Source organism: Scheffersomyces xylosifermentans (assembly GCF_036884685.1).
Source record: "Scheffersomyces xylosifermentans strain CBS 12540 chromosome Unknown RJT20scaffold_1, whole genome shotgun sequence".
Taxonomy (NCBI): domain Eukaryota; kingdom Fungi; phylum Ascomycota; class Pichiomycetes; order Serinales; family Debaryomycetaceae; genus Scheffersomyces; species Scheffersomyces xylosifermentans.
The window spans coordinates 3,381,090-3,409,087 of NW_027042939.1; the positions used below are offsets into that span (position 1 = coordinate 3,381,090).

The 27,998-nt window shown below is 39.3% G+C and overlaps 9 protein-coding genes across 9 annotated transcripts; 5 read left to right on the forward strand and 4 right to left on the reverse strand. All coding sequences in view use genetic code 12, as the record gives it.

Annotated features, from left to right (window-relative positions):
* The first annotated feature begins 1,472 nt into the window (after window positions 1-1,472).
* RJT20DRAFT_125085 (uncharacterized protein) lies at window positions 1,473-6,109 on the forward strand. Its single transcript, XM_064916396.1, has one exon. The coding sequence runs from the start codon at window positions 1,617-1,619 to the stop codon at window positions 6,006-6,008; it is 4,392 nt and encodes a 1,463-aa protein (XP_064777777.1). The 5' UTR covers window positions 1,473-1,616; the 3' UTR covers window positions 6,009-6,109.
* Window positions 6,110-6,260: 151 nt separating this feature from the next.
* Window positions 6,261-7,016, forward strand: RJT20DRAFT_132847 (uncharacterized protein; the record flags this gene model as incomplete). The annotated part of the gene is made up of 1 exon (XM_064918173.1): window positions 6,261-7,016. The coding sequence occupies one exon, from the start codon at window positions 6,261-6,263 to the stop codon at window positions 7,014-7,016; it is 756 nt and encodes a 251-aa protein (XP_064777778.1).
* A 1,838-nt stretch (window positions 7,017-8,854) lies between these two features.
* RJT20DRAFT_125087 (cornichon family protein) lies at window positions 8,855-10,013 on the forward strand. The gene is made up of 2 exons (XM_064916397.1): window positions 8,855-8,975; window positions 9,272-10,013. The coding sequence occupies exons 1-2, from the start codon at window positions 8,959-8,961 to the stop codon at window positions 9,666-9,668; spliced, it is 414 nt and encodes a 137-aa protein (XP_064777779.1). The 5' UTR covers window positions 8,855-8,958; the 3' UTR covers window positions 9,669-10,013.
* Window positions 10,014-10,047: 34 nt separating this feature from the next.
* Window positions 10,048-12,069, reverse strand: RJT20DRAFT_22007 (uncharacterized protein). Its single transcript, XM_064919299.1, has 2 exons — window positions 12,012-12,069; window positions 10,048-11,929 (listed from the first exon to the last, which is right to left on the reverse strand). Exons 1-2 carry the CDS (start codon window positions 12,062-12,064, stop codon window positions 10,186-10,188), a joined length of 1,797 nt encoding a protein of 598 aa, XP_064777780.1. The 5' UTR covers window positions 12,065-12,069; the 3' UTR covers window positions 10,048-10,185.
* An 874-nt stretch (window positions 12,070-12,943) lies between these two features.
* Window positions 12,944-13,569, reverse strand: RPS12 (40S ribosomal protein eS12). Its single transcript, XM_064916398.1, has one exon. The coding sequence runs from the start codon at window positions 13,473-13,475 to the stop codon at window positions 13,041-13,043; it is 435 nt and encodes a 144-aa protein (XP_064777781.1). The 5' UTR covers window positions 13,476-13,569; the 3' UTR covers window positions 12,944-13,040.
* Window positions 13,570-14,388: 819 nt separating this feature from the next.
* RJT20DRAFT_144059 (GTPase-activating protein) lies at window positions 14,389-16,332 on the reverse strand (the record flags this gene model as incomplete). Its single annotated transcript, XM_064918706.1, has 1 exon — window positions 14,389-16,332. One exon carries the CDS (start codon window positions 16,330-16,332, stop codon window positions 14,389-14,391), a length of 1,944 nt encoding a protein of 647 aa, XP_064777782.1.
* A 3,256-nt stretch (window positions 16,333-19,588) lies between these two features.
* On the forward strand, window positions 19,589-20,885 carry MET8 (bifunctional precorrin-2 dehydrogenase/sirohydrochlorin ferrochelatase). Its single transcript, XM_064919300.1, has one exon. It carries the CDS (start codon window positions 19,839-19,841, stop codon window positions 20,706-20,708), a length of 870 nt encoding a protein of 289 aa, XP_064777783.1. The 5' UTR covers window positions 19,589-19,838; the 3' UTR covers window positions 20,709-20,885.
* PRO2 (glutamate-5-semialdehyde dehydrogenase) lies at window positions 20,879-22,388 on the reverse strand. Its single transcript, XM_064916399.1, has one exon. The coding sequence runs from the start codon at window positions 22,347-22,349 to the stop codon at window positions 21,015-21,017; it is 1,335 nt and encodes a 444-aa protein (XP_064777784.1). The 5' UTR covers window positions 22,350-22,388; the 3' UTR covers window positions 20,879-21,014.
* A 2,124-nt stretch (window positions 22,389-24,512) lies between these two features.
* RJT20DRAFT_89676 (aminophospholipid-translocating P4-type ATPase) lies at window positions 24,513-27,902 on the forward strand (the record flags this gene model as incomplete). Its single annotated transcript, XM_064921285.1, has 1 exon — window positions 24,513-27,902. The coding sequence occupies one exon, from the start codon at window positions 24,513-24,515 to the stop codon at window positions 27,900-27,902; it is 3,390 nt and encodes a 1,129-aa protein (XP_064777785.1).
* Window positions 27,903-27,998: the final 96 nt, after the last annotated feature.

The window sequence follows — 27,998 nt, forward strand, 5'->3', positions numbered from 1 at the left end:
CACGGATGCGGGCGGGATTGAAGGCAGATGGCTCAGACAACGACTTGTTGCGTTGTTGGATGCAAAAGCTGGCTGGGCGATTTGTGTATTTCGCCCGTTGTTTCTATGGGAAAACCGTCTGGTGGTGAAGGAAAAAGGGGAAACGATCAGTGGAACCAGAACTAATGGGGACGAATGATGACGAAACACAAGTAAAAAACAACAACACGGGAAAACAACACTTGCAACACAGTTCGCGGATGCTCCAGGCTTCGACGAACAGCTGTGTAGAAATGACACTTCAGCACGATTCAGTGTATAAAGATCTAAAGAAAGAACATCCGGTTCTCCTACTGTTAAGAGGTAAGCGCCCTTTGAATTTTGTAGGTCTGGAAACTGCCTGGTTACATACAGTATCGGGGTAGGAGGGAGATAGCGATAGGGAGGAGGCAAGAAAGAGGAAGGGATATTGATTGGGGGTAGAAATTGGTCAATTGAAGAGATATTGGTGTTGATACGTTTTGGGGAGTACGGCGAATATATCTATGTATTTAAATATGTTTTTTTTGGTGTTTTACTGGTAGTTAGATGGGGGTTATATGGATACTCAATATTTAATTTGAGTGGATGGATGTTCTGTTGGAGTCTCTCGCTGAAAGAAGTCTCACTAAAAAAAAGACTCCCTCACATAGTTAAGAGGAATATTCCGATGGATGCTGCAGCGGGATGCGCTCGGCTAGAAACCGGATAATTGTTGCTGCCATTGTTGATGTGGTAGAGAGGATGGTCGGTGGTGGAAGAAATGGTCGCTTCGGGAGCGAATGGTTAAGGTTAAAGAGTAACTTTCAAAGTATGGTTGTGGTTGTAGATCTTTTTTTTTTTTTTTTTTAAGGTATGGTGGGAAGGCAAGGTGTGGGTCCAAAATTTAGCAGAATTGCCCAGTGGGGATCCGTGCTGCAACCTCGAAGTGGGATCGCTTAGCGAGGGAAATAGTTGATCGACGCCAGGGCCAATGGCACGGTTTCAACCTATTAGCGAGTAGAAGCTATGAGAGGGGTTATTTATACGCATTTTGGGACAAAATTGACCTATCATGGCTTTTTGTTAGTACCAATACTTCTGGCTCTTGAATTTCTTAAGATTCCCAGAATTTGTATTTTCCTTCAGTACATTACATTACAGTATATACAGAGAGGGACAGGGACTTCCCATATAAATAAAAGCATATTTTAGACAAAAAAATTGTTCATTGTCACTCTCCTACAAGATTTCCTTTACATTCTTCTCACCTATGAAACACTACTTTTCCCTTTTATCTTTGCATACACCCTAGAAACCACTCTATCATAACCTACTACACCCACCACTCTTCTAAACTCTATCCAGCTGCAAATTCGTATCGTGCACCTACCGCAACTCCACAAAACCCTCCGAATCACAACCTGCAATCAGACCCTCTTTTGACTGGCTCATTTTACAGCTTACGACATGTAAACAAACGTAAACAAAACGGCTGCCAATTCTTTTAATGGTTTACAACAGGAGGTAGAAGCGAATAACTACGGCGGTAAGTTCTTTCTCGTTATTTCAAGCTGTTTTAGTGAAACTACAAAGTACATAGAAGTGGCACCTTTGACATGGAACAGAGACAGCCGCTGGACTCGTCGTCTAACCCGAGTTCTTCGGGAGGTGGAATGAATATTCGTCGTTTTATAAGAGACACCGAGATCAGTGACCAGGTGCTTCATGGAAGCATTTCTACGGTGCAAACGTCGACTTTCGAGGGAGAAAAGTCAGGGACGAAGAACGAAATTTCTCATATTGCCGTTGGAACTCACTTCGACGAGGCGTCCCCCAACAATTCGTTCCAGTTCACTCAGATAGAAGCTGACAACTCGATCATTGGATCAGACATGCCAATTGCTGACTCCAGCAATGTTGAACACTCCCCAGTCCAACCAAATGACAGGTTTCAAAGTCAGCGGTTGAATCCAATACAAGAAGAGGCGATGGAAAAGAAGGCTGAAGCACAGTCAGACCAAAATGAGTTAAATTCAATGTTGCTGAAAGAATCTCCCCTGAAGTACATCAAACCATCCAAGTACCAAGAAAAATTATCCTATATACCCAACAGTCGGTTTGAGATGGATCAAGATTCTAGTTCCTTGAATTTGGCAGACAATAAACCTGTAGCATTGTCTAAAGTTCAAGCGACAAAAACCGAAAAAGCGAATATAGGTCTTGTGCAAGATAGAGTCAAGGATTTTAATAACTTGACCAACTCAAACAAGGTCATCTTTAAGAATTTGAATCGAAGCGGCCCAGTTAATGAGGTAAATGAAGTCATTTATGACTCTCCTAATGTTCCAGATACTGCAAATACTTTGGACTCGCCTTTGCATTCCATACCCAACACCTTTAAATACAAATCGCATCCCAATGCAAAAACAAAACAGACTATTGGTGCCACGAGCTTGAGACATACTATAAATCCAGAAGGTAAAGATCTGCTGAATCCAGAACATGAAAACGCAAACAAAAGCAATGATACTCCACCTATTAAGACATCCACTTTGAGAAGCAACTTGAATGGAGGAAATACTAAAAGCAATAGCAATTTAAATAGCTACAACCATTCTTCCAATATTTTCAATACCTACAACGCTAATCATCTTTCCAATGCGGTGCATACCAATGAAACTCCCGAATGGATGCCGTCAGAGCTACAAGATAAATGGTCGCTAGAGGAACCTCGAAACGATTTCTCTTCTTCTGTCCGCATAACGAAGAAGGGCCTGTTGCAACTGCAGCAGCTAAATGATTTGGATCTTAACTTAGAGTTTGCTTCAGGGAATACTATTTTACACAATTCTAAATTCAACTCCTTGGAAACTCCTATGTGGAGAAAAGTAGCAGAAGAGTATGAACAAGAGAAAAAACTGCATCCCAATCTACAGAATATATTCCTCTCGCTTGAATCAAGCCACAATGACAAGTCAGAACATGCAAATAACACGAACCCCAATAATCACTCAGTGTCTTCAACATTTTCCACACCAATGGCTACTATATCTCACCAACAATTGAAGGCAATAAATAAGGATCACGAAGAAAACGGGAAGTTACTCGAGCAATTGAATCAGCAAGATTTCAAGTATCCTAGAAATAATCCTGAGTCCCCATTAAAGCTTTTTGCCAATAATTATGATACATATACAAAAGAGAAGCTAACTGGTGTTTTAAAAAAGATACACCAGCACACTCCTCCGTTACCACAAGCACAAGATGGACTAGACGAATTAGAGCCAACTGAAGAAATGAAATATATTGGCGAGCCTGATGAGGAGCCCCGCTTGAAGATCAAAAATTTCACGAAGAGTAAGCATTACACAGATGAGCAGTTCAAGCAAAATGCAAATAATATTTTCAAGAATATAAAGAAGCGTGGTTTTAGACCATCTCAGGATGATGTCTTCAGATCCATATCCAATGCTCATACAACTGCAACATCTACTCCCAAAAGCCATAAAATTGTTGATAAGCAAGAAGAACAAGTCTTTCAGGATGATCAATCGTCTTTCACTAGTGATTTCAATGATGAAAGTTCTGATTATAAGTACCAGCAATTCAATTCGGATGCCGGAAACAATGATTTCACATCATTTGATCACAGCTCCAAAAACAACGATGGGACTTCCATACCACAAGTTTCTTCTTCAAATTTACATAACGCATCCGACATGGAAAATGACAGCTTGTATACATTTGAAGACTTCTCAGAGGACAATGAACCCTCTCCTGCTTTTGATAAACGCCCTGAGCCAAGAGTAATGCAGAAACCTACGAAAATATATTCACCTCAAGCACATTCTTTTGTTACAGATGACATCAGTCGAAAATTGGCAAACATGACTTTGGATGAGAATAAATCGCAGCAATTACGCGAGGTAGTAGAGAAGCTTCAATTGGAGAATGAGAGACTCAAGCTGAAGTTGAACCTGGAAAAGGTGACAAAAGATGTTTCCGAAATATCTATAGACAATATGGATCTTACTAATGAGGACTTATCACAAATTCAAGACTTCATTAAGTGGAAGCGTGCATCTCAACTCCAATTACCGCAGAGCGAGCCACAGCCTTCTGATATAGTGAAGGAGAGAAATACCAACTCAGGTGGGATCATCAGAGGAAGAATAAAGCCAGGAGTGAACTTACCCGTTGCCTATGATAATATGATCCTTGATGTTAAGAATCAGAAATGGGTTGCAAGTGAGAATAAGGAGAATTATCAGGGAAGCTTGGATTCAATTGAAGACTTAGTAACCAATTCTGAGGAGCACGAAAATGAAAGTCGAAACACCAAAGCAGAGGCAGATCACAGTATCATCAAATCTAGCAATCAAAGTCTGAGAAAACGTAACAATAGTAAGCTAGAGGTATCCTTCCACTTACCACATCAAGATCTGGATTTCGAAAGGGATGAAAGTCCACAAAACAATGAAGTTACTAGAATTTCGCAGATTGATGAGATTACTTTTTCACAAACACACAAAAAACTAGTATCTATCATCAATGAAATACTCTCAGCGGACGAGACTGTCGATTTACCATGGGAAGATATTAACGAAATTCCTTTATCTAACTATCAATTGGAAAGTGTCAAGGACTTGAAAAAATTCTTACCGAATCTCATAAACGTGGATTTGTCCCAGAATAACTTGAAATACTTAGAAGGCCTTCCTAAGTCTATCTTAAAACTTGACTTGACTGGAAACCAAATAGAGAATATCACCCCATTCTCTCAATTTCATGACCTTCAATATTTGAATGTGTCATCTAATCGCCTCGTGAATCTTTCAAATTTAAGTAAGAATATCCACCTCACCGACTTGAATGTTTCAAAGAATGTTATCAAATCATTTGGAGGATTGCAAAGTTTGCTAAATCTAACTAAACTTGATGCATCCCAAAATAAATTGACAGGAGCTTTAAATTTTGAAAACTATTACTTGCCTAATTTGCAAGATTTGAATTTGTCAGAGAATTCAATACTGTCTATCTCGGGTATTGAATCCTTGGGCAACTTGAGAATCTTGAATCTTAATGAGAATAAAATCACTATTATAAAATGCAAGAACAAGCATTTTCACTTGAAAAAATTGTTATTGAAATTCAATAATTTGAAGCAGCTTGATTTAGAATTTTATCCATTCTTGAGAGTCTTAAGAATAGACGGAAACTTATTGGATAGTGTAGCTGGGCTACACAAGCTTGCCAATTTAGACGAATTATCATGTAAATCACAACACAGTGGATCTGTTATTGATGATGTCTACCGAAGTGCAAGAGATGTTAAGCACTTGGATTTATCTGGAAACTTAAATTGTAACTTACTCAATCAAGTTAACCCATTTTTCAATGTAAATCAGCTAGAGCTTTCTGCTTTAGGATTAATCAATATTCCTGATTCGTTTGCAACAATTTTCCCTAACGTGAGAGAATTGAATTTGAACTTCAACAAGTTAGAGAGTATTGAGGGACTTTCAAGACTTGGCAATTTGAGAAAGGTCTACTTAGTCAGTAATAAGATACAAAAGACGGAAACCATAGTCAAGGGATTACTAGGATCCCGAAATACATTGAGAGTGTTGGATTTGAGACTTAATTTGTGCAATATTGATTTATATCCATATGTGTTCAGCCCAGACGAACTAGAATTCACTAAGGTGCAAAACTTTGATGACAAGAGTCCTATTCATTTGGATACTTTAGATGATATCGAAAGCTTTGCTATACATTATAAATCGCTTAGCAAGGGCGTAGACGAATGGACTGAAAGAGATTCCATGTTTGTGAATAAACTTTCTGCCGAATCTGCGGTTAAGGTACACCGCCGTTTGAACTATGAAACCTTGCTAATTAACTTTTTCCGCCATTTGAGTCGCTTGGATGGTGGTCACATCACCAATGAGAAGAGAAACGTCTTGCGTGAAAGATTGAATCTGGATGAGTTGTCCGAGATAGTATAGAATTATAAATATATAGTATATTTATGAAATAGATAAAAGGAATATAACATAGAGATTTGGTAACAAATATCGATTTAGCGCAATTGCCCAATTAGGAAGAAGGTTCCGCAGTACGATAACTTATCACCTTGGTATATATATATTTATGTATATATTTATATATGTATATAACTTATGAAAAATGGGAGGTTTTGTAGTGGAAGACAAAGGAAAACACCCACCAGAAGACAATTGACAAGGCAACTACATACAATGGTTATTTCAACAAGAGTTTCACTTCAATGGCCACCAGAGGCTCCGGAGGAGTTGTCTCATACAATGGCATTCACGTCACCAGGCAATAACTATGTCGATGTAAGAATCTTCAAAGACAAGTATCCTTACAAGCAAACGAAGGGAGCAAGAATTCCTCATTTCGAGGATGTCTTTCAGTGGTGTTTAGCAGGAGAAGAGCAACCAATTCCAAATTCTGGTAAGATCAGATTTGTGAACCATATTGATACACTTGCCATTTCGAAATCGTTAAGAACTGGCAAGCCATTGGAATTAGGGGAAGATGTTGGAGATTTCTCGATAATAGAAGGTTCTGAAGATAGAAAGGAAACAGGTGTGATGGTCAATCCTGATACAAACAAAGTACAGAATTACGTTGAAATATGGCGTTCATTGGACCCTATTGGACACACTCCTACTTCAGAAGTCAGAGAACCCAAAAATGAAATAGAGCACATCGAAGTATATGCGCTTGAGACGGTGAATAGTGATAAATATCTAGGGAAAGTACTTCGTTTAGGGAATTGGGTTCAAGGGATTCTCTATGATAAATCAAATGAAGATGTGCCAATTCACGTCATCAGAGCATTTTACAATTTACAAGAGAAAACATGGGAAAGTTTGATTGAATATGGCAATGTTGAGTGGTTTCCATTTCCATTTCAAGGAAAATTAGGTGACGTAGTTGACATTGAAGGTAGTGATATCCAATGGAAGTGTATTGAGCATATGTAAAACATGTAAAAGATGGAAGAGGGAGAGGGAGACCGATTTAGAATAGAAGAGAGATCTTGAAAGGAAGAGTTGCTGGGTGAAAGAGAACAGATAGAATCGGAAAGCGAAAGAGATAGAGAGTTCACCGTGTTTATGATAAGTCAACATTCATATGAACAGCATTTGTTAGTGAATCGTCTGAATATAAACTTCAATTGATATCATACAAATAGATTTTGTATGGTTTCTTATTAAAAAATGCTTGAGCTTGCTCGAGATTCCAAGTTATATATAGCTAAAATCCTTACATTACTCATAGACACAGATTAATCACAAGTAAGAGTAACTAATATTACCCCTCCAAATAATAATGCATTAACAAACCGAAGTATAAATACAACCTGTTCTATAATATGCTCTATAATATACTCTATAATATACTGTAACATTAAGAGTGAGACAACAGAAATATTTATTGCACCCAAAACAAGTCTCTAATGTCTCACACGAACCTACAAACACTTCGGCTTACTTATATTCACGTATTTACACATTTGTATGTCCAGCGACGACGTTCCTATAATGCCACATTTTATAGATAGGTGATCTGTGTGGTAATATATTCGATGGTACATAGTTGCAAATTGCTCTATTTGAGATTATTTTGAGTTCTCGTTGTGATATAGATACAACAAGTTAAATATGGAATATTATTGCATTTTTTCTCACCATTTAGCACCATTTATTGACTTGTAACTCTCTCTCCTTGGTGGTAGTCATTTACCAATTGATGGAAGTCTCAATTTTGTTGGTGTCACTATTAAATCTACTGAATTCTCAGTAATTCCGAGATTACCATGGAGGGTGCAAACTTCACAAAGGCGATTACTGCTAGAAGTATCATTCCTCAAAGACATATAATATCATATAATATTATATACACACATCTGCCATTTAGAAATGAAAAGTTGAATAGGCAAGTATCTATTTATGTAACCTTTTTAACTGTTGAACTTCTCAAACTAGTATGATATGTGGTGACCCTTACCATTTTTCATTGATCTTCAGCTCTCCCTCCAACCTCACACAAACTAACTCTCCCTATCTGTTCTCTCCTCCCACACTCTTTCTCCTATGGCTCCCCCCACTTTTCCCCAAAGGAAGCTAAAAGCTCACCAGAAAAAACATTTCTTACCTGCCTAAGCTTATTGTATCCATTCATATAATACATACAATACTGTGTTACATACATTACATATGCTACATACATTATATGATACATACAACATCTTCTTGACGGTGTCAAAGATATTCTTTTGTCTTGGTTTCTTGTTTGTTATCTGATGATTTAGATATTCTTTCTGATCTTAGTCAGTATGATCTTCTTTTATTCTTCTTATGCTTATCCTCCTCTTATATTTGTCTTGTTCCTTGTCCTTATTGTTCCAGTTCCAATTGCACCAACCTTTTCCTGCTGCATTGTTCTACTCTCTATCAATCTCTATCTTAGTAATCTAATTTCCTCCAACTGCTCTCCTCTCCCGTGCCCACTATTGTCTCTATGCCAGGCTCACTACGACCCATTCCTATCTCACTATTTTTTCCACTACTCTCTCTCTCTCTCTCAACTCTCCCTCAACACACGCACACACACACACTCACTAATCTTTCCCTTACTCACTCCCACTAATCTTTGTCTCACTCCCACTACTGTCTCCCTACTGTCTCCCTACTGTCTCCCTACTGTCTCCCTCCTCTCCCTACCCCCTCACCCACTCTACCGACAGTCCGCACTGCGAACGTCAGAAAATCGGAAAAAAACTCAAAAATCAATCGAACTTCAGAAATCGAAAACCAGAAAATCAGAAAACCAGAAAATTAAAGGAGGACACTCGATCTTACACACTTGGTCCTTTACTCTACATACACATCTATTGTAAAAACATAGTCAAAACTACCGAAAATGAACGGGGAGAGTTGGTAAGTACTTGATCCACATCATGGCGCTGTTTCTGAGACAGTCTACTTCTGCGTTTATCTGAACACTTTGACTTATAGCTTCTCGATGGAAAACATCTGTCGGAACGATGTGTTCAAATCACACAGTGAAAGCGATCAAAAACCATGGATCGAGCTGTGGAATTCGACATAAACGGTCATTGGCAGCCTGAAGATGCCATTATACCCAATCCAGGTGAAAATCGCTGTGTTTGGCTGCCCCTTCATCTGCCCTTTGCTGCTGTCGTCATCTTTTCAGTCACTAACTATTCTTCTAGGTTATTCATCCTTGCTGTTGTAGTCAACGCTATCAACTTGTTCTCTCAAGTGTTCTTCACAATCATGTACTCCGACTTGGAGTGTGATTACATCAACCCAATCGAATTGTGCAACAAATTGAACCCATGGTTCATCCCAGAAGCTGGTTTGCACGCCTTTATCACTACCCTCTTCTTGGTTAACGGCTACTGGTTCCCATTCTTGCTCAATTTGCCATTGTTGGCCTACAACATCAACAAGTTCGTCAACAAGAACCACTTGTTGGATGCCACCGAGATCTTCAGAACCTTGTCCAGACACAAGAAGGAATCATTTGTCAAGTTGGGTTTCCACCTCTTGTTGTTCTTCTTCTACTTGTACAGAATGATCATGGCATTGGTTTCTGATGAGAGTTAGATGCCAGATCCCCATTATGTATAGTACTGCTCATCCGCTTGCACGCAGTCACAGTGGGAGTAGAATCTCTGCTCGCTAGGTAGCAAGACGCTTGGAACCATTCTTGTATTCTTGGGCCTACATGATCACTCGAGACCTCTTCGCTATCGACGAGAGGAGCCTCGCTAAATTGCGGATCAATATTGCATAGATATGCTGTGATAATATAATATAATGTTATCCTTCTTCTTTGGTATCATTCATTTTCAGTTTATATTTCACAGTTGTTAACTATTTGTATGTTCTTGTTTTAATTCTGTTCCATCGTTATATTCCTATGTTCATATAATAGTGATTAATAATAACTATAAACAATTGTAGATATCTAGCTTGTAGTACAATTGATCAATAAGAAGGAAAGAGGTACATGTTGGGTGTTGCCCCAAATATAAATATTACATATTAAACTATCCGAATGCTAAGGTTTTCACCACCTCTATATCCTTATGTACTAATACTACAATGTCCCCACGTATGATCATGGCAACTCCTTGTCAACCTCAGACAATTTCTCATTCACAATGTGCAACTTGTGGTAAATTCCTGAATGAGGATTAACAATCGAAGATAATCGCTGCAACTCACTACTGACTAACTGACTTAATCCTTGATGACTCTCCTCAGTGGTCTTCGTGCTTAGCTCTTTGAGCGAAGTCAACTCATTATGGACAACCAGGAAATTCTCAAACTGATCCTTCTCTTGTCCATATTGAGCTCGCAATAAATTTAGCTCGTTACCCACAGCTGTGTGATCTTGTCTTAACTGGTATATCCTACTTCTGCATTCGTTCTTCAACTTCCTTACCTCATTGATCCTTGAAGATATATCATTGATAGAGGAATGTACATCCATTAAGTAGTTAATTTGATGAAGCAAATGGGAGCGGAAGTCTTCTTGAATTATCTTCTGTTTCACTATGATGGAATCAGTTGCTTCTGGCTCAAACGTCTTAACCAAGTGACGAAGAACGTCAATTGTATTGATCTTTTGGCGTGTATCTTTATTATTATCGTCTCTCAAGCGTTGAATATCTACATTTAATGGTTTCTGTCTCTCGTTATTCCTTGTCTTTAATAATGGAATTGGCACGCTTTGTGTTCTTGGGGCAACTCTTGTAGGTCTTTTAGGACTTCTTGGCTGGGGAGCTCTGATCTCTACAGGTGGGAGTAATGTTTCCTTGTTCGCCTTCGTGGCTCCCTTATTTTTACTTGATGCTTTCGGAGCGGCCTTAGTCGAGTTCGTTTTATTTTCGATGTCCTTTTGTCTCTGCCGCACATTCCTTTTAATCCTTTGAATCTTAGCTTTAGGTGTCTCGATTTCTTCGGACACTTCACGGGACTCTCTTTCTGTAACTTCTTGAGTTCCAGAAAGAACTTGTCTTAGTCTAGACCCTTTACGAAGCGATTGGGAAGCCAACCACTTAGTGAACTCTACATGGTCATTATCGTCATTTCTAGGTTGATCTTGTTCCTGTGGAAGCTCGCTGTAATTAATGTGTCTTCCGGAATTTCTATCAGACTTTCTTAGAGGTTTCGGTTCCGGTGCTTCGACCGCCTTTTTTGTAATTGGCTCTGACGGCGTATGCGCCGTCTTTTTGGGTCTGCCAGTTCTCTTTATCTTGGGTGGACGGCCTCTCTTTCTTGGGGTGTCATCTTTTGAAATACTTTCCGTTACTTTTTTAGACGAGGATCCTTTACCCTTCGTTAGAAGTTTATTTGTGAATTTCGCTGCATTTTTGATAGCCTTAGATGAATCTTCTATTTCAAACATAGGGTTGTCCAATGTTTTGCCATTTCTCCTTCCATTATTTCCATTATCCTCTTTGCTATTATTTGGGTAATCTATTTCGTCATAGATCGATTGATTTATCAAATGAGCTGGCGTAAGGAAGCTAGAGTCATCTTGATCGGTACGAGGATTCGACCCGAGCGCCGGACTATTTCTGTTATTTTGTACCGATTCTATAAGTTTATTCTGTGGTTTTTTACCTCTGTTCTCTTTGTCGTTAGCTTCAATAGTTTTATCAGCTACTGTACTATCATCATTGCTTGTAGAAGAGGCATCAGGATTTCGATTTCTGAGCCGCGGCAAATTCTCAATGTTATCCCAGTGGTTCAATGCCGACTGCAAGCTATCTGTAAGTCTTCTTTTTTTCCGTGTAGGTTGTTTTGTTGTCTGTTTACTTAACACGAAGAAGTCATCTACTTGAACATTACGTTTACTATAGCCGATGTTAGCAAATAGATCCCAGTTAAAGACCAATTTTCACCGGAAATTGATTCAAAAAATTCCATAATACGTACCCCGATCCTCTTATACGCGACTTCTTCCTTGCTGTTCTGTCATCTGGGTCCATTTTGGTTACTAAAGATGAACTAATAACTATGAATATTAAAGCTTCTGTTATGATTTGGATATATGCAGACACTGTCTGCAGGATGACATAATTATAGGTAAATAATCTGTGTACAGGAACATTGTTCAGTTGAATGAAGAGGTGGATGTACATAGTTTAGATTGGAGGTTGAAGGTTTGGGAGTAGAAATGGGAGTGGACTTGGAAGTTATGGGAGAATTAGGGACAAGGAATGGGATGCAGATGTTGATAACTATGAGAGAGTTCAACTTGAATAAATTATTATATTTTTAGCCCCAGTTTCGATGCCATTTGTTTCCATCCTGTAGAGTTCTCGGTATAATTTTGCATTCACAGCTGCGAAAAACGGTTGCAATGGTATTATGGAACATGGTATATGGAATTAATAGTTCAACTAAGAGAGATGGCATGGGAGAGAGACGTATCAACCAAGGTATTTGACACAATGAGAAGAGATGACTTATGAAATAACTAATAAGAAAAGGATTTTTATTAGGGGCATATGAGTGCTGCTGCTATTTTGTTAGTATTCAACAGGGCTCTTTGGTATAAGAATGTTACCAAATATTGGTGCGATGCAAAGAAGTTGAAATAGAGACGTACATTTCAACTTTTTAAATGATATATTTGCAAACTAATCGCTTCAAGTGGCATGGAAAGGTATGGCATATCTGATAAACTTGTAGGTATAAAACTGTCAGCATTTTGGTATAGGCTCCTGCTAATGCTATTGCCATCGGATTTGGTAATTAGTAATGCCTAGCTTCGGAATCAAGTGTTGGTTAGTCTGACAACAGTATTTTGCTACCCCCTCTCCTTACACTATCTCTTTTACTGACTACATTCTACAACTTTCACATTAATAGGAATTTTATATTATAATATACAATCTTCACTACTTGGGAAGCTCACTTATTTATAACGTAAACATCCGATAGAATAAACTACCAGCACATTTACTGTTGAGAGAAGTGCTCCAACAAGATGTTTCTCTCGTCAGAGTCAGCACCCCAGTTCTTGACAACAACACAAGAAGCACCAACGACCTTTCTGGCGTTACCTTCTTGGTCTAATTGACACAAACCAGCCCATTCACCCAACAACTTGGCGTCAGAGACCTTGATCAATGGGATCTTCTCTTCTGGCTCGTTACACAAAGCCTCAACCAACTTGATGATAGACTCTTCGGTGACGGAGTCACAGAGGACACATAATTGTGCCTCTCTTCTAGAAAGAGCCTTGGAGGCCTCTCTTAAACCTCTGGCCAAACCATCGTGGACCAAAGAGGTTCTCAAGACAACCTTTAAGGCATCTTCGATGGAGATGGAAGCGGTTTCTTGTTGTTCAACGGCAACTTCTTCGACAATTTGTTCTTGTTCAACTTCAGACATGTTTGAGTGTATAATAATAGACTTCTTCGACAGGGGTTCTGCTCAGTACTGATATAAAACTTAAGAAGAGCTATTAGCCTCTTGATACACTTCCTAAAATTTTCAACTAACAGTGTATGAGGAGGTTTGATGATGTGCAGTGCTGAAAAATTTGTCTCATTTGTATAGCTTAGGGCAGAAGCCCTTAAAATTAGGTGAGATGAGTTGTGGCACGTGAAATAATATTTTTTATTATGCCCCATGCGGCTTTGCAACCTATGACGGATTGGGGAACCTTTTTGCATCTTTATCTTTCTTGATTTGCATATATATTATCCGATTTGATAGTATTGAATGGGGTTGAGGGTTGCTTATGAAAGTCTATGGAGATTGTGGATGGGTGAATGAGACGAAGATGTTGGAATCTATGTTTATCCGCATTTTTCAAATTGGTGTTCTTCCCTTATCTCTCTACAACAAGCATTAGTAAATACTTGTTAATCATATGAATATATATAATCCGTTTATTATTGTTCCATAAGAAAAATAAAACCAGAAAAGAACCGAACACCATCAAGAGATTCGCAAAACTATTAAACAAGCCAAAAGCAAACAACAAGTACAAATAAGTAAGTGAATATCGTGATAAACAAATTTAATAAATAAAGAGTACAGCAACCAATTATATACGTATGATATATCGTATTTGATTTTAGTATTAAAACAGGGACAAGAATAGAGCAGGACTCGTTTGGCCAAGGACAGCCACAACTTTCAAATGGTTGCGAAAACAAAAATAGAATTATGAATAATATCAAAGTGTATAAATTATCAGTGTTAGTATAATAGAAGCTTCGGCGTCCTATGTGCCGTGTGAGTCAGTTGTGAAAAGCAAACAAGACATAAGTCCAATAAAATTGGTACGAAAGGATATTCATAACTCCATTTCGTCTGCACCAAATGGATTGTGATCGTCATCACTATCGTCTTCTATGACATTCTCGTTATCAGAGCTAAGGGCATGGAGGTTTGTGTTAGAATTTGGTCCTCCTCCAACGATTCCGCCACTGGAACCAACCGATTTCATTGTAGTGGTTGATGCAACTTTGTGAGCCTCGTTATATTCGTTGTCTTCTTCATCTTCGTCCTCGAAATCAACATCGAAGAAATCTTCATCGGTTCCAGTGATCTTTTGATATATCAATTTGGCCTCACCGATTATTCCGTCGTAACTCAACTCAGCTGAAGGCATGTTGGAAAATATGATATCGTTCTTGGCATCCTCCAAATTCTTCAAAACAACATTATTCTCAGGTTTGGCGTGGAAAATGTTACTCAAATCAGGATTAACGTATGTTTTCTGAACATATCCCAACTTGCACACAATCTCCAACTTTTCCTTTGGTACAAAGTTCAGAAGAGATTCTCCCAACTTGAAGGAATTGATGAACACTGGTGTACCTTGGGCAGAAAGTACGAAGTCGTGGTCGTCAAATGCTTCATCCAAATCTGAAGTGGACTCACGAAGTAGCGAAGTTTCCATCTTTCCATAAGCACTCTCCAAATCTTGCTTTGCACGATTCAAGTCCTGCTCGCTGGTGTGACTGAACCAGATAGATTGTCCCTCTGGGCAAACTCCAGTACCACCATTTTGAATGATGACCTGTACGCTTTGATCGTTGTTGGTGGGAAGAGAGTGTGGAGGGAAGACAACTATAGCCAGTGACTCTTGCTCTGACATCCATTCTTTACAGTCTCTACGTACAACGGTAATGAGTCTTGTAATGCTGTACTGTTTGAGTGGGGCAGTTATTTCGTTGTAGGATGACTGTAAAAATTTGGGTATTTGTGATGGAGAAACGACAATTTTCTCATTGATTTTCACGTGGCTGCCATCATTAAACTTTGCAATCTTCAGCTTAGGATCATAATCAACAAGAGCTGTATTCAATTTGTAGACAGTTCCAGCAACGGCTGCACTCCTGCAGAAACCTTGTGATATTTCACCTGGGCCACCGTATTTGGAAACCATTACAGGGAAGTTACCGTAAACATCGAACGACAGCAAGAAGCGCTTAATCTTGGCCAAAGCTTCTGGAGTCTTGGTATCTTCATTGATACACAAACCAATTGAGTATACCAACTCATTGATTTGAGGCTTTTCCAATGAAAATTGCGATACAAGGAAATCAGAGATTCGAGACTTGGAAGATTCTTGTAATACTTTCTTCTTTTGTGGTTCCTTGTTATCAGTAAGAATAAATTTGAGGAACTTCATCAAGTTACGCTTTGTGATAAGAGACAATGACTTATCAGTAAAAATGTCTTCTTTGGAAGTTTGAGTTGTGATCTTTTGCGAAAAGTCATCGTTCTCGAAAACATGAAAGTTACTTAAGCTCTGGAACTCAAGGTACTTGTACACTCTCGATTTGATAAGAAGCAGGAGGAGATCTGACTTACAGAACATGATCTTAGGAGTAAGATCAATACCATAATCCTTGGACTTGAATTTGTTTGTAGTCTTTCCACCAGGGACGTAGATCTGAGCATCCTGGAAATGTTGCATACGTCCTTGATTGACTTCCATACACCACTTCTTCAATTGTTCTATGGTTAAGGTAGAAGATGAGTCTCCATAGTAGTTCTTGTTATCGATGTGGAGAACTTGAACTCCTTGCCAAGACAAGGAAGCGGCAAGAATACTCTCCACAAGGCCAGTACCCATAATAAGCACGTCACATTCTTCCAACTTCAAGCTGAGTTCTTGTGGCTTCTCTAACCCGGCCAAGTGAGGGATCACTGGCGGGGTGTAGGATACAGAGGGTCTTCTTTCTGCCATGGACTTACGTCTTTCTGTGCGTTGGTAAGGTGGCATCATATTGGTGCGAGATGTGATTTGTTGATGTTATATGAGGGGGAACACTTCGTAAATATGGTTGATATAGTATTTTTCAATTGAAGTACTACGTGTGATTCAAACTTTGTCTAAGGGAAGAGACTGGTAATCTCAGCTTTTGAGTATTGGTAGCTAAGTATGATCGTAATGTGGGGAACGTGCTGTAAAGGTATATCAAGAATCAAAAAGATTTCTAATACAACAACGATAGCGGGGAGTCGTCTCTAGAGCTTCAATCTTTGCTGCAAGTGGTCTTTCTTGCGGCTTTTTGTGGGACGAATTTGCTATCGAAATCAATCAAGACTTAGATAACGCTCTAACGGGGAAAAGGGAACAACGATTACGAGGTCAATTCACCGATTTCTTTGTGGAAGTGGAATAGTTTGTTCTAATCGATTGTCAGAACGGGGATAACACGGAATCTGTAATTTGTTGTCGTTTCTAAGGTCTAATGTGGTTCAAATTCGAGGTTGGCTTGTAAAGCTCAAAAGCAATAAGCGCTCACTAAAAATGATACTACCACACACGTTAAACTGGTGGGTTCCAAGCCGAACTCGTTCCAGACAGTACGGCGATTGGCAGTGGCTACGACGGCCTGAATGGATGGTCTTCTATCGACAGCTCGTGGGCTTTTAAATTGTCCAAAAAACGGGATTTCTCAGTGGGTCACTGGCACCAAAATGTGGAGGGCGATTACTGAGACTAAAAATACCGGTGTGTGATAACAGCAGGAAGATACAACGGTAGTTGAATTAGGGATTGATTGAATGCGGCTTGCAAGCAGTGCTATGAGGAGGGGGTTTAAACGTCCGGCAACACGGAAACTGCTTTAAAATTACAAAGTCTGGGGTTATTACGGAGTGTTCTTTTGTTTTACAACAAAAGAGAAAACGGTGCTTTCAATCTCTTAAATTAGCAATTGGCGGTAAACCCTATAAAATTTTTTTTATATTACTGGGCTATATACTGGACCGTCGTAGTGAGAGACTGAGTTAATTTTTAATCAGTGAGCAGTAATAATCAGCAGGAATGATTGTTTTGTCGCACTCAACGAGTAGAGACAATAGTTAAAATAGGCGTGATTTGTGAGTATCGCAGCAGCAGTTAGCGGCAGCAGCAGCCTAGAAAAAAAAAAGTTCACGCCGAAGAAAAATTTTTTTGCTCTCCACCACCACGATCTCCTGCTGACACACCGTTTTACCACCACTGCCGTGAGTGAGTGACTGACTGCAAGAAGGTAAATGGGCGAAAAAAAATGAGAATTCGGGTTATTTTGGTTATTTTGGAGAACCAGTGGGTCAGTTGTGGATTTTCAAGATACGGGGTGGAATTGGATAACCCAGTCGATTTGCCAGCACCTGATAAATGAGACCAGTAGTTTCATGTTTGGACTGGTATTTTTTATTTATTTCATCTGGAAATGGCTGATGTAGTGAACTTTTACCAGAATATTCGAGATGAAATCCCTCCAGTATTTCTCTATCTGATGTTTGACTATTAGGTTTTTTGGGCCTCTGGCCGTGGCTCTTAGTTCCCGTTCAATTCAATGTAATCTCCATGTTTATTTTTAATTGCTTGCACTTGGGCCCTGGTAAAAAAAAAAAATCACCAGAAAAATCGAGATAAAAATAATTACAACCGCACAAAAAGTCTCGGCGCTACCACATAACATTAATGAAGTCCACGGTGGCTTGCCCCTGTTAGTTTAAGTGGACATCGAGTTTCCGGAAAGCCCTATTTCGGTATTTGCAGCTAGGGGATCTTCCTACAATGGCGAGGCAATATAGGAGGGCATATACAAAGTGGCCCGAAATAACGTGGTTGGGCAGAAAGCTGTGAAAAATAGAATACCTTGGAATCTATCAATGATCATTCTTTATCGCAATTGGCCCACCGTTCCGTTGCACACTCCCCTATTTTTCCTCTCCCAAGAATGACTCTACGGTGCTGGCCAGCGTATTCAGTATACGCCTTACCCAGACTCAGGTCTCGCATTGCCAATTTCTCCCGTTCATGCTTGAATGGGTTCTTCTAGCTGTGCCCTCTTTTCTTTGTTGTACTACACTAGCTTGTCCTGTAACTCTACGCTTAAGCACATTTCTACAGTACCATTTTAGTCCGGACGATGGTGGAGAGGAAGGAGGGGTCAGGTACATTCCGAATCTGGCAATGTAAAGTGGATAGGGAGATTAGGGATCGCTGCCGAAGTTCAATGTCCATCAAGTTCTGTCATGTCACATTACCTTCTTAGAAAAATTATCTTCCCTTGATACTGAGAATAATAGACTTACAGAGAATAATAGACTTATACTTAGAATTTGCTTTTGCCGAGGCACATGCCTATCTACTCATTTCTTAAACCACTGATTACCGTTTATGTATTGTCATAGATAATATTTGTCACATCCCACCTTAACGGGGTAATTTTTTATGCCCCAACCATTTTTGACAACTGCCCCCAGTCATGTGGAGTTTCCACACGTGATGATATATCTGATGAAGAATAGACTAGGGTTGACTAGGATTTTTGCCATTTTACAGTTCCGGATAGGCCATGTTAAAACCCGATTGTTCCATTGAATTGAGGAGTATTGAGGAGTTTTTGCTAAAAGTTTAAGTTGGAGACCTTACAGAGAGGAAAATTTTGTAGATTATTAGTAAATTGGGGAAAGCAAAGCCTCTTCAAATGATGCCCCCCCCCCCTTTGATTGCTAACAGCTAGTGTACTTGCGTGAGTAGAAGAAGTCCAAAAAGCCAAGAGTTGGAGCACAAACTTAGAAAAAAGCCGCTTCAATGAGACCTACTGGAGTCTTAAGCTACTATGAGTGGCTTTGTGCTTCTGCCTAGTACATTCTTTATTTCTACCCTTTGATGTAACTTCGAAGTAAAGTGCTACAATTCCTTCTAACTTGGCGGTGACAGTTCCAAATGCCCTGCGGGTTGCAAAAATATAGACGGCCTTAATAGCATACTCCCGTGAGACAGACATTAAAGTCCGATTTCATTCATTGTGCTTAACGGTTCTCTTCTAGTGGTTACATCGACTCCTTTTCTATTTGGTGATTTTGTTATTTGTTGTAATTTTTACTGTAACTTCAGATGATAGACTATCTCTTTGTTAATGGCTTTTGCAGCAATCACATAACACATAACACATAAACCCTCCAGACTCTTCCTCAATTTCCTTAGATCATATCTCCAAAAGATTCCAGATCATCATCCATTCCAGTCAACATAACGCCTAATGAGTCTAGATTTAATAGTTTCTCTGTCTTTCCCCCTTAAACTAATCCTTCCCCCATCCTTGACGTATTTTGACGCCAAACAGCAGTGCTACCATAATTACAATTTATCTCTTATAGTCACGTGAGTTTATGAAAAATCGTTTACCAACATCTTCTTCATATGCTTCGTATTAAGTTAACCATGTTTATTTCATAGACATTAGCCAATTCCATTATTGAGCCTCGCTAATACTTTCCATTGCGATGTCTGTTACCGGCTCCCCTAAACTGAAGCCGTCTTCGTCCCTTTTGCTTGCATGGCAGGTCCAGAACAAGCACTGTCTCGTGATCGGAAGCGGTGATGTTGCTCTTAGTAGAATCCAGCATTTGCTTCGGGCAAACGCCAAGATCACAGTGGTAACTGGAGATAACCCTGACAAGGTACACAGTGAAATTTTGGTGCTTGAAAGTGAAGGTAAATTTGAAAAAGTGTTCCACAGAGATTATCTATCTACTGATTTAACCATCTACGAAAACATAGATCAGACTATTGGAGACTTGGACCAGATCGAACCTGAATTTTATGAGCAAATTGACAAACAAGTGTATGATGAAGTGTTTGCTATAGTGTGCTGTTGTATTGACGACTATGAGTTATCTACCAAAATCTATTACCAGTGCAAATACTTGCGTTTGCCAGTAAATATCGCTGACAAGCCTAATCTTTGTGATTTCTACTTCGGTTCTATGATAAACCAGGAAAATCTTCAGATCATGGTTTCTACTAATGGGAAGTCACCTCGTTTATCAAGACTAATTAAGGATAGTATTGCCAAAGAATTCGTGGGAATTGATTTAAATCGTGCTGTGGAGAATCTAGGGTTAATACGAACCCGTTTACGAGAACAAGTAGTCATTGATGACGATTTGGTCAGTATTGAGACACGTATGACATGGATCAAGACATTGACGGACTTGTTCAGTTTGAAGCAGTGGAGCGAGCTAGACTTGATTCCTCCAAGTTCAACTCCTCCTTACGATAATAGAAATAGCTACGTGGACAACATCATCAAGTACTTTCCAGAATTTCCTCCAAAGGACTTTGAAGAGTTTAAAAAGGCTATCTGTAAATAGGATATATCTCATTCATGGCGACGTTCATAGAGTGGTCAAATTGAGACTTTTAGATACGGTGAGATTTGTAAATAGCCATTAAGTGAGGTAATGGTAAGAGGACATATGAGAACATATGAGAACATATGACATTTTATAACGGCATAGTAAGTCGTTTACTAATACACATTAATATTACATTTTTTCTACCATTACTATTATTTTTCCTTACTATTCACAAATGTATTAAACTTCATTTTCTTGGTCTATACCCCTACCAGAGCAGATATATTAAAGGACCGGCTCTTATAGCATTTTTGCTTGCGATTACAACTCTACCTTAGTTGCGTCCAAATCTTCATGTACAAAGACCTTCTTTCCACCTCCACCAACGTATTCACCTACAATGTGACCATTTCCTCTCAATTGGTATTGATAACTCATCAAACCTTCCAATCCGACAGGACCTCTGGCATGGATCTTGTTGGTACTAATACCAACCTCAGTTCCAAAACCGTATCTGAAACCATCAGCAAATCTAGTGGAAGCATTCCAGTAAACTCCACCAGAATCAACTCCCTTCAAAAACTTTTCAGCGTTAGCTTTATTCTCAGTGATGATACTGTCAGTGTGTTTGGAAGAATGAATGTTAATATGTTGAATAGCCGCTTCAACAGAATCCACAAGTGCTACAGAGATATCAAAAGATAAGTACTCCTTGTCGAATGAGTCCTCTACAGTGTCCTTGATAAACTCAGATTCTTGTGCAATGATTTCTTTGACTTCTGGTGTAACATGTAGAGTTACTTTTGCGTCGATCAAAGATTGAATGATGGCCTGGATATTTTCTTTGCTGATATCCTTATTTATCAATAACTGTTCAACAGCATTACAACCAGCTGGATAATTCGTTTTTGAATCCACCACAATCCTTGTAGCCTTTTTAAGATCGAATTCTTTATCCACGTAGATAGAACAGATACCGTCGGCATGGCCCAAGACTGGGATCTTGGTGTTATCCTTGATGTTTCTTACTAAAGCGTTGGAACCTCTTGGAATCACCAAGTCGATATACTTATCCTGCAGCAACAAGTCGCCAACTTCTTTACGAGATTCAATTAATTGAATAGCATGCGATGGGACATCTGTCTTGGTTGCCAAAATTTCATTGACGACTTCACTCATAACCTTGAATGTTTGGTAAGACTCCTTTCCTCCCTTCAAAATAGCCGAATTTCCTGATTTAATTGCCAAAGCTGTGATATTAGCAATCACTTCTGGTCTGGCCTCGAATATAATCAACAAAACTCCAATTGGAACTGTAACTCTGTAGAGATTCAAGCCCTCATCTATCTTTCTAGCTAAATTCACCTTTCCAACTGGGTCTTCTAAGTCCTTAACGTCTAAAATTCCTGAAAGCATCGAGTCAAATTTGCCAGAATTGGAGAGATCAAGTCTCTTAACCAAAGAAGCTGAAAAATTGGCATTACTTTGAGCATGTTCCATATCAAGCTTGTTGGCTGCTAAGATTCTTTCTTTGTTCTCTTTCAATCCATCATGAATAGCCTGTAATGCCTGAGATCTTTGCTCATTTGAAAGCGTTTTCAACACAGTAAAAGACGAGTTAGCATCTTTGGCTATAGTCTCAGCGGCAGATGTCATTTTGGTGTCAAGTTGTTTTGTTGTTGTGAACTTCTTCCAATGTTAAAGGTGGTGTTACTCCATTATATATTGTTCAGATGACTCAGATGAAAAATAAATTGGGAGGATTGTGATATGGTAGCGCCGTTGATCATTTGTTAGCATCGGGAAATTCGTATTGAGTTACCGATGGGGTTGGACCAAAGGCAGGTGGATTGGGGTTACTGAGGATGGAGGTGTTGTGGTGTGGTGTGGTGTGGACTAGATGGGAAGATCCAGTGTGATGTTTCTGGGTGTTTAAAATTGAATAGGTGGAAATTCGAAGGTTTGTTTGTGAAGTGATATTGCATTCTGTTTGGGTGCAATTATTTTGCGGTACATTCGTTTTGCAATCATTTTTATTAATATTGGATCATAAATTTCGGTTCTTGTGAAGTTATGATTGTTTGGAGTTATTCATAAAACGGCTTGAAGGGGATATAACTCGAGTCTTGAATTACATTAGCTGTCCATTATAAGGAATGAATCGAGATGCAACCGGCAAAACCGTCACTGGTATAATATATAATCGCGGCGCTACCATGTAAGAACATTCAAGTGTTGTTTATTTTTCATACAAGCCATGCTTTCATCCTTTAGTCGCTGGCTTTCAATCTAAATGGCCACGAATGCGGTGTTTTCTATTAGTCTTTGAATGGGGTTACATCCAATTTCTTAAAATATGCTTCTCAATACATGCTATCTAACAATGTCCTCCGCCCTCCCAAATAATGCGTTAACAATAAGTAATCTCCTTCTCACTCCCAACCATTCTAGCAAAAAAGAAACAACTATCATTCCAAGCCCATCTCCCGTTTATTTCTCATCCTTCCTCCATTATCCAAATCTCTCCCACCTCTGGCATTTCTCTTTCCACACATTTTAGCTGCAACAGCATTTTACATTTGCTGCAACAAAATATCGAAAATGACAGGTTGTAGCCTGCAGACAACGCTACTATTCTTTGAATGTACGCTTCTTACGAGAAAACATCACTACATCAGTAATGAAGCCATTTGCTAACAAAGTATTCCACATTTAACAAAGAAATTCGATATACCCCCATCAATTTCCACCAAAATTTCATAATTTTCCTTGAAACTCACATATTCCACTATAATATCCCTTCTGATCCACCTCATCCACTTTCTACCATATTTATAACCCACCATCCCATCTTTCACCATCCTCCCAACTCCCATTAAACTCTTCACTCTATCCAATCTCTCTCCTGCAGATACCCACAAGGCTTATAACCTCGGTCTATATGCACACCACCAAATCAAACCGAACTTTTATGATTTCGTGTTTCTATACAGCCGACTCGATGGTTTAAACACTGTTTTTAGTAGTTTAACGGTAGTGATATCTGTTCCATCAGGTCAATTTCAAACAGAAGAGTCGCTGAAAGGTTACTAAGCTGTTTTAGAACCGCTAGATTCGTCTTCTCCGCACTTTCGCCGTCGTTATATCGGTGCCGCTACAATGTCTTATAACTACTTCAACGAAGATCGTGGTAATGGAAACGGTTCGGATAGAAACAACAACAATTATACTAATCATCCAGTAAACCCGTTTGCTGACGCGTCCAATCTCATTGATTTGGATCCCGAAGCTCATTCCAATGGCGCTGTCCCCAGTGACAGTCCCTACGGTGAAGTCAGCCATCAACAACAATACTCGAGTGAACAGTATTCCGGAAACAATTACGCTCGTACCAGTACAACCAATTCGAACCAGATTAATAATGAAAATCCAGTCAACAAGCCCAGTCAGTACCAGAATACTGCTTATGATCCTTTTGACGACGATTTCATCATTCTGGACGACGAATATGATACTTCACACAATGAAAATTCACATTTAGGAAGCTCTAATGGAACCAGAGACACTTCGGGTTACAACCGTCAAGTTCCGCTCCTCAACACAGCAAACCCAAAACCCAAGCAAAAGGCAGGAATTTTTGGTCGTAACCAGGAATACAACAATATTAATGAGAATAATTTATTAAATGAGGGACCAAGTGACACCTCAGACTTCGATATTCGAAGACTTTTCACCAAGTTTAAAGCAAAGCTTCCTGGATCTTCATCAGCAACAAAGGCTTCTGCCGCTGTACACAAGGGTCCAAGACATATACATATAATGGACCATGCTGCCAATCATCATTACGGATATTTCGGTAACCACATTTCGACTACCAAATACAATTTTGCAACGTTCGTGCCGAAGTTCCTCTTTGAGCAATTCAGCAAATATGCCAATCTTTTCTTTCTCTTTACGTCCATTATTCAGCAGGTTCCGAACGTGTCCCCTACTAATAGGTATACGACGATAGGTACTTTGACAGTGGTTTTATTGGTTTCGGCAATTAAAGAAATTCTGGAAGATATCAAAAGAGCTAACGCAGATAAAGAATTGAATAATACGAAGGTCCTCGTTTTAGATCCACAAACGGGGTCCTTTTCATTAAAAAAGTGGATTCAAGTCCAAGTCGGGGATATAGTACGAGTTGACAACGAACAGCCGTTCCCTGCGGATTTGTTGTTATTAGCTTCCTCTGAACCAGAAGGATTGTGCTACATCGAAACAGCTAATTTGGATGGAGAAACAAACTTGAAAATCAAGCAGGCAAAGACTGAAACAGCTTACATGGTGAATCCACGCAATTTAGTCAGTGATATATCGAAGTCTGAAATATTATCCGAACAACCGAATTCATCATTATACACCTATGAGGGAAATTTGAAGAATTTCGGATCCAATGGAGATATACCGTTATCTCCTGAGCAATTGCTTTTAAGAGGAGCAACATTAAGAAATACCCAATGGATTCATGGTGTTGTTATCTTTACTGGTCATGAAACGAAGCTTATGCGTAATGCTACAGCTACACCTATCAAGAGAACTGATGTTGAGCGTATTATTAACCTTCAGATCATTGCTTTGTTCTGTGTCTTAATTCTTTTGTCCTTGGTATCGTCAATGGGTAATGTTATCAAGGTCCAAGTGGATAGTCATCAATTGAGTTACTTGCACTTAGAAGGTATCAGTAAAGCCCGTTTGTTCTTCCAAGATTTGTTGACATACTGGATCTTATTCTCCAATTTGGTTCCGATTTCGTTATTCGTTACCGTTGAAATTATCAAGTATTATCAGGCCTTTATGATCGGAAGTGATCTTGATATGTATTATGCAGACACAGACACTCCTACTGGTGTTAGAACAAGTTCTTTAGTTGAAGAATTGGGTCAGATTGATTACATTTTCAGTGACAAGACAGGAACTTTGACTAGAAACATCATGGAATTCAAGAGTTGTACTATTGGTGGGAGATGTTATATCGAAGAGATTCCAGAAGACGGCCATGCACAGGTAGTTGACGGTATCGAAATCGGTTTTCATACCTTTGACCAGATGCAGCAGGAATTGATGGATACTTCACTGCAGCAATCCGCTATCATAAATGAGTTTTTCACACTTTTGAGCACTTGTCACACAGTTATCCCAGAAGTCAACGAGACTACTGGTGATATCAAGTATCAAGCAGCATCTCCCGATGAAGGTGCTTTGGTCCAGGGTGCTGCTGACCTTGGATATAAGTTTATCATTCGTAGACCAAAGGGCGTCACTATTGAAAACACTTTGACTCTGTTAAAGTCAGAATACGAATTGTTAAACATTTGTGAATTTAACTCGACTAGAAAGAGAATGTCTGCTATCTTCAGGTGTCCTGACGGAATTATCAGACTTTTCTGTAAGGGTGCAGATACTGTTATCTTGGAAAGGTTGTCGCAAGATGAAGCTCAGCCATTCGTCGATGCTACATTACGTCATTTAGAGGATTTTGCAGCTGAGGGATTGAGAACTTTATGTATTGCATCAAGAATTGTTTCTGAAGAAGAATATAGGGATTGGTCTGCCAAATATTACAAGGCTTCTACTTCGTTAGACGATAGAAGTGATAAGTTGGATGCTGTCGCTGAAGAAATCGAAAGTGGTCTCTTTTTGTTAGGCGCAACCGCTATTGAGGACAAGTTACAGGACGGAGTACCTGAAACTATCAGCACTCTCCAGAGTGCAGGTATTAAAATCTGGGTTTTGACTGGAGATAGGCAAGAAACTGCTATTAACATCGGTATGTCATGTAAATTACTTTCGGAGGATATGAACCTATTGATTATCAATGAAGAAACGAAGAATGATACTCGCTTAAACTTGCAAGAAAAGTTAACGGCCATTCAAGACCATCAATTTGACATGGAAGATGGGACATTGGAATCTTCGTTAGCGTTGATCATTGATGGATATTCTTTGGCCTTTGCATTAGAGCTGGATCTTGAGGACTTATTCATAGAACTTGGATCACGTTGTAAAGCTGTCATCTGCTGTAGAGTTTCTCCATTGCAGAAGGCATTGGTTGTGAAGATGGTCAAGAGAAAGAAGAAGAAGTCCTTATTATTGGCAATTGGTGATGGTGCAAATGATGTTTCTATGATCCAAGCAGCTCATGTCGGTGTTGGTATCAGTGGTATGGAAGGTATGCAAGCTGCCAGAAGTGCGGACATCTCGATTGGACAATTCAAGTATTTGAAGAAATTATTATTGGTACATGGTTCTTGGTCTTATCAACGTATTTCCAACGCCATTTTGTATTCTTTCTACAAGAATATTGCATTGTACATGACACAGTTCTGGTTCGTATTTACTAACGCATTCTCCGGTCAATCTATTATGGAATCATGGACTTTGACATTCTATAACGTTTTCTTCACGGTTTTCCCTCCATTCGTCTTGGGTGTGTTTGATCAGTTTGTTAGCGCCAGATTATTAGATCGTTACCCTCAATTGTACCAATTGGGTCAACAAAGAAAATTCTTTAATGTTACTATTTTCTGGGGATGGATCATAAATGGATTCTACCACTCGGCTCTCATTTTCTTGTCTGCATTCTTCATTTACAGACATGGAGATGTATTATCTACGGGTTTGATTGCTGATAACTGGACGATGGGAACTGCTATTTACACTACTTGTACTTTGACGGCCTTAGGAAAAGCTGGTTTGATTGTTACAATGTGGACGAAATTCACGTTGATTGCTATACCAGGTTCGTTTTTGTTCTGGTTGGCATGGTTCCCATTGTACTCCACAATTGCTCCTACCACAAATGTGTCTCAGGAGTATAGAGGTGTTTTGAGAGCTACATATCCCTCGTTGACTTTCTGGTCTATGATCTTCGGGGTAGCCTGTTTGGCTTTGCTTCGTGATTTTGCTTGGAAATATTACAAGAGGAGCTACACTCCAGAGAGTTACCACTATGTGCAAGAAATACAGAAGTATAACATCCAGGATTACAGACCAAGAATGGAGCAATTCCAGAAGGCTATTAGAAAGGTGAGACAGGTGCAAAGAATCAAGAAGCAGAGAGGTTTTGCCTTCTCTCAGGTGGAGAACCAGGATCAGGAGAAGATCATCAGATTATATGATACCACGAAGAAGAGAGGAGTTTTCGGAGAGTTGACCGAGAGCTAGAGATAAGAATAGTAATTAATATAACATAAAGAGCACATTTGGAAAAGATAGATAGTCTCGTCTTTTCTATATATTATAGTAGGACCACTTGTATGG